This window comes from Solenopsis invicta, chromosome 5 (assembly GCF_016802725.1).
Source record: "Solenopsis invicta isolate M01_SB chromosome 5, UNIL_Sinv_3.0, whole genome shotgun sequence".
Classification (NCBI taxonomy): domain Eukaryota; kingdom Metazoa; phylum Arthropoda; class Insecta; order Hymenoptera; family Formicidae; genus Solenopsis; species Solenopsis invicta.
In genome coordinates this window covers 24,977,412-24,991,720 of record NC_052668.1, presented here as the reverse complement: position 1 = coordinate 24,991,720, position 14,309 = coordinate 24,977,412, and the positions used below count along the sequence as shown (strand labels likewise).

Below are 14,309 nucleotides of genomic sequence, written 5' to 3'. Positions count from 1 at the left end.
TTTGATTTTCAAACGGATATGCCGTTACGAGTTACGACCTTTGGACATCGGTATGTGCAATTATTGATTAAAGTCGATCAAACTGAGCTTAATCAATAATTCATTCATTTTTTTTTTTCGGGTTTTCGTTTTATACGGCAAGAGATGCACGAGAGAGATCGCCGTGACGTGAAATCGAAAGACCTTGCGGAAACCGTTACTATTGCAATATACTTTGTGCATATAGAAATAATCCATTAGTCGGAAAAGAATTTTTATTTGCGAGTACTCAGCCATATGCGGGCGGAATCAATTTGCCAAACATATGTTTTAGAGTTGACGTTCTAGGTACGCTGCCGATCGATCGTCAGTCTCGCAGAGTTGCGAGAAAGGGAAAGTCAAATATATTCCTTTTCCTTCAAATTGGTCCGCCCTGAGCCTCTCTCTCTCTCTCTCTCTCTCTCTCTCTCTCTCTCTCCTCGTTAAGTCCTTTATCCTATTTGCCTAGGACAACGCTCGATTTGTAAACGTCCCGTTAAACGCGATATCCCCGTTAAGCCGAAACATTCCCGTGAATTCGAGGGATGAAGGATTTCGGGCGCAATTAATGGCGACCGGCCGAAATCGAGCGTTATCGAACCGTCAGTTAAAGCCGGCAATTAACGCACATCTTCTGCAGAAATCAACTTCCTTAGGCGGGCTCGAGGATATTACCTTCGTTAGCGATCAGCTATACCGGGTGAACCGAAGGTTAACTCAAGGCCGGCCGCAAGAAAACTGATTAAGCAGGGGGCGAGCGAAATTGACGTGGAGTTTGCGGCGCTCCGCGTAAATTGTTATTTGCGCGATGAATGGAGATAATAAATAGTACGGCGAATCTACTTTCGGCTTCTCGTAATTTTCCAAAGTGCCTACAGGCCTTTGTGAAAAATATTTCCTTGTTTCCACGGCCGCGTCCATTCCGTATATTTACCACAACGCTCACGTGGGCGACCGTCATTATCCATATTGGCATTGTTTTCTGACACGCGGGCCGCTTTTATCAATGGGCGTCGCAGTTATATCGGCACGGCGTATACGTCTCGTTTCTTTCGAGAAATCCCGCGACCGCGTTAAATCACGTTTACTGTCAAGAATGGCTCGGCTCTCGGCCGCCTCTTCAACAATGGCTGGCCGACCTTCCTCTCACCGGGCTCGCATAAAGGAGGCGCACTTCCTTCGAGAATTCATCGCGAAAAATCATGGCGCGCTAACGATCGGCTAATCCGCGTTATCGTCGTGGTATCACGATGTTTTTGCTAAACGCTAATGACATTCTGTTGATTAGTTTTACTTGAATGATTTTCTCTACGAAAGCAGCGCAATTCGCGATACGAAGAGATAATCTTTCGCGATAAAAGAAAGAAAGAATTTTTTTTTTTTTAGTTTTCGAGAAGAAGGATTTTGAACTAAATTAATCAAATAGTTATTAAGTACTTATCATACTACGCATTGGAGATTGAAAATGGCGAATTAGAATTTATCACGGAGATTAGAATTCAATCAGAACGAATTGGATTAATAATCATTTCAATCAGAATGAAACTTAAGATTATTTGATTGATCACATTCTAATCTTTAATTTGCGATTCTTATTATTACCAAAAGCTTTGCGCACAATAGTATTAGGAATAGAAATTAGATGAATATTAACGTAACACACAATGAATACGATTAAGATGATGAGAGATGTAAATGTGTCATATAAGAGGTACACACAATAAAAATTATTATTTATTTATTTATTAAGAAAGCTGATTTTAAAACTCTGACTCCTATTCCTGATATTTAATAACGAATTTGATTGGACGCATCAGAAAACATTAAAATCATTCGTATACACAAATAGATGTAAAGAAATGTGTTTAATATATAAACGGATTAAACCGCGAAATCTTCAATATATTTTATTATGCTATTTGATGAAATATATATTTTATTATTCAAGATATTTTATTTTTACACTGTACACAAATTAGATTAGTGTACAACGGCTTTAATATGCACTAGTACAGTGTGCACTGGTGCAATCTAATCAAATTTACTATAATATTCCTCCATTGTGTGTAGAGCCTTAGTCTCCAACCTGTAGTTTGATAAGGGCTTTATGTCCATTCTTAACAACGTAGATTAACTTTTATCTCGTTTGACTACTTTTTATGTTTTTTTTTTAATTCTTAAAACTAGAGATTAAAAAGTTAGAAGGTCGTAAAGTTAATCTAATCTTTTCTAATTTTTATTACTAACAAAAGATACATGTAAATTAAATCGAGATTAAAGTTAACACTCTGTGCACGATTGAACAAAAATGTCCAATGCATTTCTTTTCTTTTCTTTAAAATATTATGAACGCTTGGCCAAATCGTGATTTATTTCTACTCTCTTTTTAAAAAAAAGTATGGCATCTAAGGAACAAGTTTGGAGCGTTGCCGACCTCAGTTCGTACAGAACGTGCTGAAAAGCTACCTTGGTTACAAATGATCCTATTGAGTATAGAATTTTACTTTATATAAATTTTTTTTTCTTTATTTTCAACTAATCTCGTTTATATTGAAAAAATTTCGCTATTTAAAAAAATGAAAACGTTAGCAAAATTTTGGAAAAAACATCGCTGTCATATTTGCGTTGAATGTTATAAATAATATTCAAAAATATTTCTGATAATTATTTTAAAGTTTTTGTAACACATATTAATAAAAAAATTAAACGCTAAAGAATTAAAATGTTTGATTACTATAACCAAATATTTAATAATTATAATTTACTAATTATATTAATAGTAACTAAACATAATAATATACTGAAAGAAAAAATATCTTACAACAAAAAATTTTATTAAACATAAAAAAATTAATTACTCGGTAGGTCTCAATAGCTTATTCACTTGCCCAGTTAAGAATTTCTTAATTGAAATATTTATGTAAATAAAATAAAGAAATCATTTTAATTTAATTTTGTCCTTTAACTCTAGAAAACATTTATTAGACTACTATTAGACTACTTTTACATTAAAGATAATCAGAATTATTAATTTAAAAAATCAATTTAATTAAGTTCAATAATATTATTGATTACTTTAAATCGATAGTCGCATATTTTTCAAAGTTTATTGTTGACACTTTTCCGTAATGCTGATTGTACTCACTTCGTGTGCTCTTGTCATTGCGGAGATTGATAGATTTTTAACAATTATGTGTGTCAAGGATTAATGTGTGTATCGATTAAATTTGTAATTTGTAAATTACAAAAGCTGTGTAGCGCGCATCTATTTTACTAGTATACGTAAAATTATTATGTAAATGTGGAAAATGTAAAAATACAAAATTATATACTCTAGGTAAATATGTCTATTTACTTAAAAGTAAATATTTTTACATAAACAGAACAAATGCTTGCATCAAAATATATGATTTTAAGAAAACATCTTTTTTTATTAAACAATTTTTTTGTAATCAACTATACTAAGAAAAAAATCAAAATATTAGCAAGTAAATGTTAGTAGAGAAATTTGATTGTCATGATGAAATATACATTTCTTGAAATATATCTCATTTTTCTTAATAATTGATGTATTTGCTGAAAATAAAATTTTATTTTGCCGTATTTAAATAAAGATTTATGAATTGAAATAAATTTATGTTCCACAAATAAATTCTTAAGTATCGTTTCCTCAGTGTAAACCGAACAGTTACGAAATATTAGTAAATATTTAGTTACCAAACAGTTATTCAATATGACTAAATATTTGGTTATATTAACCAAGCGTTTAATTGAAATTTCACCACAGCTTAGTAATTGCATATTATTTAGGCTTGATTATTATTACTTGATTATTATTACTGCACAGAAAGAACAATTTTGCTGAAATACAGACCTGAAAATTATTACGTTAAACTATTTAAAAAATTGTATAATTTAATTTGATTAACAGAATGTCAAAACTGTTTGCAGAATTATCATGCTTGGGCGTCCTATGTAATTATTTTGATGGCCAAGCACAAAATTATTTTCTGATCTATTTCTGAATTTTAGATGCTGCAGTAAAATTGTTTTCTCCGTGTAAATTCTTTTTCCAGTGTATAATTATAACGTTTATGTACCATTTCAAAAATGGTATGTTTAACTTGATTTTTAGAATGTCAAAACTGTTTGCAACATTATCATGCTTGCGTATCCTACATAATTATTTTGATGGGCCAGCATAAAATTATTTTCTGATTTATATCTAGCTTTTTAGATGCCGCGGTAAAATTGTTCTTTCCGTATAAATTCTTTTTTTCAGCGTATAATTAATTACAACATTTATACACTGTTTCTATATTAATTTAAATAATTCACCATACTTTTTAGAGATATTAAAATATGAAGAGTCAATGAAGAATTTTTTTACAGTTGTAAAAGTAATAAAAGTTAACTCAAACACAAATGACCCACTTGTGCGCAGTAAAGATGTCTAAAAACTACGTGTGTACAGAGTGTTAATTACATTGATAGAAACGGATGTTAGAAATTCAAATGTAAAGGAAGTTATATGCCATCACGTATGTCGAATATCGTTATTAATTTCTGTTTATCTCTTTAAATAACAAGCAATTGCGAGTTAAATGCAGTTAATTATTGGCAAATCAAATACGCTTTGATTAGCGGATGATATTTAATCAAGTAAACGCGCGCGCTCTATTTACCGCAAACGTTTTTCTCGAAAAGTTACTTCATAAAGAAAACGCACTTTTTACTTGCATCTGCTTTCTTGAGAAAGAAGTCACTTTTTAGACATCCTTCGCGTAATCATTATTGCCTCGTTATCTCGACTATGCCGAGCTTTGTGCAATAAGTTTCATAGACAGGCAAGAAGAGAACACTGAAGGAGGTCATAAATCAGAAAAAAACTTCGTGTTGCCTTTCAATGCATAAGCTGATAGCTCACATTCTTGCGTTCTCCGTGTCGCAAGTCGCTTACCTCATTGATACTACTTTTCAATTCCATCTAAACCTAATTGCTGAAATTCCCCCCCCCCCAAAGCTTTTACATTCAATGTCGCGCTAAAAGGATTAACCTACGCTTAATAACCGACAAATGCTGCCACGTGCCGCAGCAATATGATCAATTTTGGATTTATCGCGGAGAGCGGACGCGATGGACGACCAAAATGGAGCTTCATCGACGCATCCGGTCGCAGCCGTTCGTCGAAATACGATCGGCAAAATTGGATAACCAGGGCGCCGGTTGATTACTCCCTTCATCCCCCTCTTCGATAAAAATGCCCTTAGCGGCCGCTAACGCATTTGCATCGGAGCGCAAGTTGTAGCGTGCAATGCAGCTCATTACGCTTTAAGCTCACGGTATATGTACGCGGTACGCGTACAAACCGCTTCGCGTTTTTGCCGAAACGCCTCGACGAAGCGCTCGCCGTGCGTTTAAATTCTTTCATGGGAATGAATTTACCGAGGGTGGAGCCGGGAGCATAATCTACTCGAATTATAGGACATTCCAGATTTTCTTTCTGCCGCGCGGGCCCCGAAATTCAATCTTCGTGGTTCGGTGGTCTAGATAATTTACAGCGCGGCCGCGTTACAAGGATGCACGGCGCAAAATATCGCGGGATCAGGGTCGTACGGTTAATCGTGGATACGCTATAATCTCCTGTTGCGGGTACACGCGCACATCATGAGCATTATACTGCGAGAGTACATAATGTGTGGCGGGAAACGCGAATAGATAATCCAATCTGAGGTCTGCTTTGTGCGAATAATACGATAGATGGGATCCTGATTGAGTTTCGTTCTCGTTTGACGGGCATTTCGGGCGGCTTCCGAATTAGAATTATCGTTGCCGCACGGGTATCCGTATCAGGTCAGAAAAGTTCTGAATGGCTTCTACAAATGACGTACGTCGTAGCAAAACTACCGCGCGAGTTTGCACATATAGACTAGTTCCAGAGTAGCTCCAGATATAAAATGCATAATTCGCGAGCACGACGAAAAAAAAATCGTATTACATATGGGAAAATTAAAGGACATTTATTTATGAGCAAAGTTGAAGCTAATTAATGTACCTGCAAAAAGCAGCTCTTTGAAGCGAAAGAAATTATGCGATATTTCGAAATGAGACGTGCTTGAACTATTGTGTTGAAATCGGATATCGTTATTTTTTAATTAAAAGAAGCAAATGAAAAGTGAGCTTTAGCTTTTACTATTTTGCTCTTACGCTTGTATCAGATGTACATAATTTCATTACTTCTAATTTTTCTTATTGTTCTTAATTGCATACTGCCCTCTGCTTCATGAATGTTTATTGCATTATTAGAACCTTAGCAGAATGGCTGACTCATAAATTTCAAGACAATGTTTTATGTCTTTAAGTCCTTGACTTTAGTAACGTTCAATAATTGTCTCACATCTGAGATCTTAAATTAAAAAGTCGTTTCGTCTGTGATTAATGACAAATTACTGCACTTAGATAAAAAGTATTTTAAAACAAAAAATTTTTATCTCACATAAAAAAATTATTTACTCGATGGTTCCTGATAGCTTATTTACTTGCAGGCCAGTTAAAATGTAATTGAAATATTTATGTAAGTAAATGAAGAAACAATTTTTAATTAAATATCTTTTTCTTTTAGTTTTAGAAATTATTTACTATTAGATTATTTTTATATTTAAGACAATTAGATTTTTTAATCTAAGAAAATAATTTAATTAAGTTCAATAATATTGTTTTAGCTTTATTTATAAAATCATTATTTAAATGTAAAAAGTGTACAAATACAAGTTATATAAGTACTTAAGGTAATATGTTTATATTTACTTAAAAGTAAACATTTTTCTTAAATAGAAACTTAAATAGAATAAACAAATGCTTGCATCAAAATATTTGATTTTAATAAAATATAAATCCTTATTATCAAAAAAATTGTTTCTCAAATTGTCTCAGTGTGTATAATAATAAAGTATAATATAATATGACTAATTTTACCTTTATACATATTATAAACGTATGTAATAATAAATGATATTGTCTCGAAATTACAAGTTAACCTTTACTCCCTCACGAAACACACGAACGTGAATGATATGCAATGATATGCTAATAATATGTAGTAATACGTACATGATATGTAAATGTTGCGAATATCTGTAGCAATACATTGCTCCGGTCCGTTCGTTATGTTCAAACTGGACTGAATTAATTATCTCTGCAAGCAGAAAAATACTAGTTTTTTTATTATAAAAATACAAAGGAGTCTGCTTGCTCCGGCCTCCACTCTTCGTTTGCTTTCATACCACGATCGAGGATAGCAACGCCATCTAGCGTACCGTACTTAATTAAATACTCATTTCTTCTCATGGTAAAAGCCAAGATTAGATGTTTAATTGGAATAATCTACATTCTACATTATACAATGTAAACTATGAGTGCTTTTTATTTAAACAATTATTAGTTACACAAGTCAACACACATTGTTCTATCTTTTTGGTATTCAATGACTAATAAAGAGAGAATAATGTTTATGTCGACTTTAATTGGAACATAAAAGAACAATGGATCATAAAAGAATTAAATTTTATTAAAAATTGCGAAGATTATATTTCATTCTATTTTTAATATTATTTTTATTTTATTAATATTAAAGTCAGATATATATCAACCTTATAATTTCATTATTCTTTTTTGTATTGTATGTTTAATTTATAATAATTTACATTGCTTCTATTGTCTACGCAAAAAATATTCGTATAAACGTACGTAAATAATATTTAAAAATCAATGTAAACGTAATTTTGAATTTTATGATATAACTTTGACAAAATAATCTCGATCGATAAAGTATTTTTAGTTGTCTCATTTGGAGAAGTGATTATACTCAAAATCAAGATTTTAGTTTTTTTTTAAAGAATTTTTGGAATTTTAATTAATACAAACTTTATATTATACTCTTTATTATATATTATGTTTTTAAAATAAACAATTCGTTAGATATCAACAGTTGGAAAATTTGTTGGCGTTGGTAATTGTCGATAGTCGCTAAAATTGCTGATGATTTATCGTCACTAGTTATCATGTTATCAAAAATTAAAAAATTTCTCAACATTGATTCATTCAATTTCTTATGCGAAATCTGCAATGGGCGCGATCACATGTGAAGTCGTTACGATGTTACGACGCTGCGACGGACCAATCAAAGAAGAAAAAGTTATATATTCTCTTCGTTGATTGGTCCGTTGCAGCGTCGAACATCATAACGACTGTATTGTAGACCCCGCATTACAAATTAATAAAATTTTTTAAAATTTGTAGAGAGCCTTATTTTTCTAATTTGATATCAAATATACACATAAATATCAAAGTTTAATCTAAATAATTATTATGTGGGACTTTAGTAACCACCATTTACACAGTTGGCAGCTTTGATTAAGTAATAGTCAAAGGTTGGCAACAATTTAACGGTTTGCTTTTGCTGGCGAATTTGAAAGATTTGAAAGTGGAGCCGGTTGAGTCAAAAACAGAAAATGGACAAAAAAAATCTTATTAGTACGAATATAATTTCTATTCTAATTTTTTATTGATTAGTTTTTAGTCCACCTTGTCGAGCTTTGATCAAAGGAACTTGTTTTTATAGGTTCCAGTATCTAGTTCGATGAGTTGTGTGGATTCTTTGTCGACAACAGAACTGAACCAAACTGAACCTAGCCAATGAGTTTAGTGTTTGATGTTCCTGAAACCGTAGTGTTGCGAATCTGCACGGAAGTTCGTTGGAATTGTATCTGGAATTTTGCGATATAATAAATGTGAATGTGTGCAACGTAAATAAACCTCATTGACCTTTTAACCCCATAAACATTTCTTACCCTTACCGAAATCCTCCATTTGTTTGATAATTGTGTTGACATCGTTTCATCTCTCGGTGTGTTTATGCCTCTCCCTCCTGCCACTATTTAAGACCGTGACTGTGAAAAACTTTGAGATTGTTCAAGCGAGAAATAAACTCGTGAGAAATAAACGGTTATTTTGGAGTAAATGAGAAAATAACGAGACTGGAAACGATGTCTAATTGGCACGTGGGTGACTCTGTGTACGATTCACAAAATTTTATTCTACGACTCTCCGAGAATTCTGTTACTTCCTCCACTGATAACTCTTCGCTGCAACGTTTTGCTGCAAAGAAGAAGACGAAAGATGAGGGCGATGTGATTGTGATCAGCGACTCTAGTTGTAGCCCTTCCCCTGAGCACACTAAATTAAAATGGAGATCTAAATCGACTTCTCGCAATGTTCGGAATAAAAAATACCGAGAACTTTTAGAGAGTTCTTCCTCAGAGCTCGAAAAGGAAAATGAGTCTGATTCATCATATGGCAATAGATTCTCAAAGAAAAAATTTGCAAACAGAACTGAACAAATTGACAGGTCATCATTAATTTCCAACGATTTGACTTCTGATAGATTATTTGAAGCCTTACTAGCTTCTAATAATGTCTCGACTGATAAAACTGGTAACAATGCAAACTGTAATAGAAATCAAATAAATAAATCCAAAAGATTCATTGGTGAATCAAAGGGTCACATTAATGATAGAAGTCCTGTAATTATAGATCAAGAAATAAATTCGAAAGTAAGAGAAAAATACAATACTGAAGAGAGAAATAAAGCAATTAAACCAAGCTGTGCTTTATATGATAGTTCCAATGTTCTCAGTAAACATCCAACTTTTAATGCTCCAAAGAAGGATAGCACAGGTAAAGTTGTACTTACAAAGAAACATACGCATAAAATTTTACAGAATATAAAGTATACACAGGTCACGTATGATTCGCCCAAAGAGAAAAAAGAAACCAATGTAATAATTGACGAGAGTACAGATGGAGAGGAAGACATAATGCATCCAGCCTTATCGTTTAATAGAAAGGATCCCAGTGACAATTCCTACAGACCTCTGTCTGAAAAGAAAAAGAATGAAATTAAGCAGTGGCTTCTAACAAATGGTTCTGATTCTCAAAGCGATAGTTCTTTCAATACTATACCCCCGAGTAACAGAAACAGTAAGTCTGGACATAGCAGTCTAGAAAGATTTGAACAGACCTATGAAACTCCAAATAACAGAGGAAAAATCAACAAAGCATGGACTGATGAGAAACAAGAGACAATTGTAAGTTCTGGCAATGTGATTCGTTCAGTCTTGGGGCATTCTTTAGAACAGATCTATGAAACTCCAAATAACAAAAAGCAAATCAATAAAGTGCACACTGATAAGAAGCAAGAGGCAATTGTAAATTCTCCTTCAGTCTTGATGCATCCAAAAACAGTGGACCAATATTTTAAAAAGTCCAAGAAAAAGTCTGAATTTTGCACACCAGATAATAAATCAAAACTTTTACCAAAAGCACAAACTGACAAAAAAGCTACTTCAACAGTAAATACACTTGAAACTAAGGTAACGGACTGTGCGGATATTTTGGATAAACTGTATGGTAGAGCATGGAGAGATAAAGCTAATGCAGTCCTGCCAACGAATGAACCAAGAAAGACATCTGGTCAGTCAATAAACAGGATTGTTCAAACAAAACGGTAATTTATATTTTTGTTATATCATTTTGGGCTTTCATAAAAACATATCAAATAAATTATATTTTATTATAGGAAACCTGTATCAAAAAATCAGTATCATGAAGATTCTGACGTGGGTAAGCAATTGTATCATACTTTATTAAAGTCTAATTTGTTTATATAATTCTTTTAAAACACATTTTGTATATTAGATAAAAATAATATCAAATCAAATCAAAGAAGAAATATCCAACAAAAACAAAGAGAAATGAATGATTTTATCAATGATGAATCATTATCAAGCAACGACAGTGAAAGCATGTATCATAGTGCATTAACAAATCCTACAATTTTTACAAGTAGCACCAAATCCAATCAAGTACCAGATTCAATTAAACGGTATATTTATGCTATTCATGTTATTTATCTTAGATATTAAATTTAATTAAATATTACATTATTAATATTACATTTTGTTGGGCATAGGCTTCAGCTATTATGCGATTCGGACACTGAAGATGAAAATTATAAATCTAGCAGTCTCGGGAATTTGAACAGAAGAAGATTATCATTTAGCGATGAAAGTTCGAGCACAAGTGAATTTGATCCTGGAGATTATGTACCACCAAAATATGTACAAAATAAAGGTAAGAAACGTATACATAAAATTTGTTTAAATTTGAAATAAAAACTAATCTTAAAATGAAAATAGGACAAAATATTATTAATGACGAAACCTGCGTTCAAGAAGATAATGTTTAATTTTTAGATGTTAAGAGATCGCAACCATCCAAAGTAACATCTAAATTTCAATCAATGATGACTAAGTCTATGGAATACGAAACCTTTCTAACATCTCTATCAAATACGGTTCCAATGCATCGTGCTCATCCGAATGCAACGAAATATAGGCTACATTATAAGAATAATAAGGAAGAGTTATGTAAGAAGTTGTACGGACTATACAATGAGAAAATATTTGACAATGAGTTGCCTCGAGATATGTCAATTGAATGGAATGTTCGTATGACAAGAACTGCGGGATATTGTTATAACAAAAAGAGTGTATCAAGTTTTGGTGTCGTTAAATCTTCAAGGATTGTATTAGCAACAAAGGTATGCTTTTTGTCTCATATATATATATATATATATGTGTGTGTGTGTGTATGTATGTATGTGTGTGTGTGTGTGTGTGTATATATATACACACATACATACATACATACATACATACACACACACACACACACACATACACAAGTTATATGCTTTTACTTAAACTAAATTTTTAATCTGATTTTGTAATAACAGGCCAGTGAGTTTCATTCAGTTTAAACATAAGTTTTTATTTGATAAAAATGTATATTATTGGCAAGAGTTTTTACTTCTGATCGAGTTTTTCTTATAATATTATAGTATTTGATAAATTTGAGCATAAAATAATCTTCCAAATCCTGTGTCCAGACTGTCTGTGTCTTTTATCAGAAAAACTCGATTAAAAATGAAAATTCTTGTCAGTAATATACATTTTCATTAAAAATAAACTTGTGCTTAAATTGAAAAAGTTTACTGGTTTGTTATTAACAAAATCATATTGAAAAATATATTTAAGCAAAATTGCAACAAAGCATTTATTCTGTTTTATCTTTTTTATATTCTTTATATTCTTATTGATATTCTTATCTATTTCTTGCTTAAGTCTGAAAATGTGTAAAAAAGAAAAATGATAGTGAAATGATATTAAATAAACAAGATAATTTTATATAGTCGCGAAATTAATTGTGCAGACTTATAACATATTGGAAGTTTATTTTATGCTACAAATCGAAAGCATACTTTGGATGGAAATATATCATTGGCAAAAGTTCTGATTTTCATTTGTGTTTTTTCTAAAAAATTAGAATATTTGATGAATTTGGTAGTAAACTTTAATATCCTGTACTTGGACAATTAATTTTGTAATTGTGTATGTATATGTTACTGTCAGTATGATTAATTTGGATATTATATATCCTGGTCAGTCAATATGTATAATGCCCATTAGTTTTAAGAAATTTGAATAATGAAACCAAATATATTTAAATTAATCAATATCTTTCTCTAAAAATATTGTTAATCTTTCATGAATCACATTGTCTACTTATTCATGGATATAATGCATAATAATCAGTCATTTTGATTAATTTAAATATTTTTGTTTTCATTATTCAAATTTCCCAAAACTAGCAAGCATTATGCATATTGGCTGGCCATTATGTATAATATTCAAATTAATCACTGACTGTAACATATAATGACTGGAAAATTTAATTAATTTTTTCTATTAATCATTTTAATTGAACAAATTGGAAATTATTCTTATTGAGTAACCTAATTATTTAAATTGCATATATATATATATATATATATATATATTATATACATATAATTAGTCGTGGTTGAAATAAATTATTTTGCAGATTTTAGATACGCCAGATAGACTAAGGGATACTTTAATACATGAAATGTGTCATGCGGCATCATGGATAATAGATGGTGTCTCAGATGGTCATGGACATTTTTGGACAAGATGGTATGTCACGACACAGTATTTTATAATTATTGAAAGAATATGTCTAAGTTTTTATTTTACCATAAAATTCTGTGCAATAATTATTTAATAAAGTAGTTATTGTGTAGAATTTTATATAATTTGCTTTTTTATTATAGGGCTAACAAAGCGAAAAAGATATTTCCTGAATTGCCACCAATACGTCGTTGTCATAATTACGAAATTAAATCTAAATTTACATATAAATGTACAGGCTGTGGATACAGGTACTAGATTAATTATTAATTACAATAAAAATTGATTTTGCCTGTTACATTTCTAAAATTTATATCGTTTTTATAATTGCAGTATTGGAAGACATTCAAAATCTTTGGACATTGAGAAAAAGCGATGTGGCTACTGTTATGGAAAATTTGAACTGTTAATTAACAGGACAACAAAGTCTGGCACTGTGCACCAAGTGGAGACACCAAAGAGAGAACCTACCGGTTTCGCTCTTTATGTGAAGCAGAATTATAATTCAGTGAAAAAAGACAAGAGCAATATGAAGCACGCTGAAGTAATGAAACTTTTAGGTCAGCAATTTTCAGCAATTAAAATAGCAAAGAAAAATGACGTAATTAACAATTAAAAATGTCTTGGGGACACCTGGTTAAATATTTATTGTATACAATTCGATTGTTTTAGAAGTATTTTTAGAAATCTTGTACAATTTGCAGTTTTAATTAATACTGATTTTAGAGCAGGGTTTAGAGCTGATAATTGTATGTATTTAGATTTTAATAATGGCATGCCTTATTACAGAGATAAATGCATGCAATTACAACGTAAATATTACAAGATATATTTTAGAAAACTGATCTTTTTTTACTATTACAGGCAATGGAATTTATGTGTGAGGTATCTTAAGTATTTTATACATTACACATCTATATACACACACACATGAGATTTTTTAACTTGAAATATTATTTACAACACGAGATATTTTGTAAACATAGTATTTAGAGATGCGTACAAGTACTTTCTATTATTAAGTAGCAAATAATATTTATAACATTATTTAAACAGAAATAATGACAAAGTGCACGCTGAAAGTGTCACGTTGCGAGGACTTGTACTAATTATCTTAATAAAAAGTTCGATACGAGATCCTTGTAACTTTGCATCGGTATCCGTCCCGAGATTTGAAACAT

The 14,309-nt window shown here is 31.4% G+C and overlaps 2 protein-coding genes across 4 annotated transcripts in view; one reads left to right on the top strand and one right to left on the bottom strand.

Moving 5' to 3' along the window:
* The window catches only part of LOC105195364 (neo-calmodulin), a 96,645-nt gene that overhangs the window by 82,126 nt on the left and 210 nt on the right, over positions 1-14,309 (bottom strand). The window contains exon 2 of the mRNA XM_039449285.1: positions 7,130-7,214. The gene's annotated coding sequence lies outside the window, so the exon portion shown is untranslated. The remainder of the gene's footprint in view (positions 1-7,129; positions 7,215-14,309) is intronic.
* LOC105195266 lies at positions 8,502-14,265 on the top strand. 3 transcript variants are annotated; one of them, XM_039449283.1, is made up of 9 exons: positions 8,502-8,551; positions 8,640-10,583; positions 10,656-10,699; positions 10,775-10,961; positions 11,049-11,209; positions 11,332-11,678; positions 13,022-13,134; positions 13,272-13,379; positions 13,462-13,744. In XM_039449283.1, the coding sequence occupies exons 2-9, from the start codon at positions 9,064-9,066 to the stop codon at positions 13,742-13,744; spliced, it is 2,763 nt and encodes a 920-aa protein (XP_039305217.1). In that variant the 5' UTR covers positions 8,502-8,551; positions 8,640-9,063. The 3 variants fall into 3 exon arrangements, with proteins under 3 accessions (XP_039305217.1, XP_025986841.2, XP_025986840.2); XM_026131056.2 differs by adding an exon at positions 13,993-14,265 and having other exon boundaries at positions 8,524-10,583; positions 13,462-13,688; XM_026131055.2 differs by having other exon boundaries at positions 8,525-10,583; positions 13,462-14,265.

What these genes read in the sequence shown, in the direction of transcription:
- LOC105195266 (XM_026131055.2), top strand. Translation starts at nt 9,064, where the DNA reads ATGTCTAATTGGCACGTGGGTGACTCTGTGTACGATTCACAAAATTTT. An exon ending in AAAATATGTACAAAATAAAG is followed by an intron (nt 11,210 to 11,331) that starts GTAAGAAACGTA and finishes TTTAATTTTTAG; the next exon opens with ATGTTAAGAGATCGCAACCA. An exon ending in GGATTGTATTAGCAACAAAG is followed by an intron (nt 11,679 to 13,021) that starts GTATGCTTTTTG and finishes ATTATTTTGCAG; the next exon opens with ATTTTAGATACGCCAGATAG.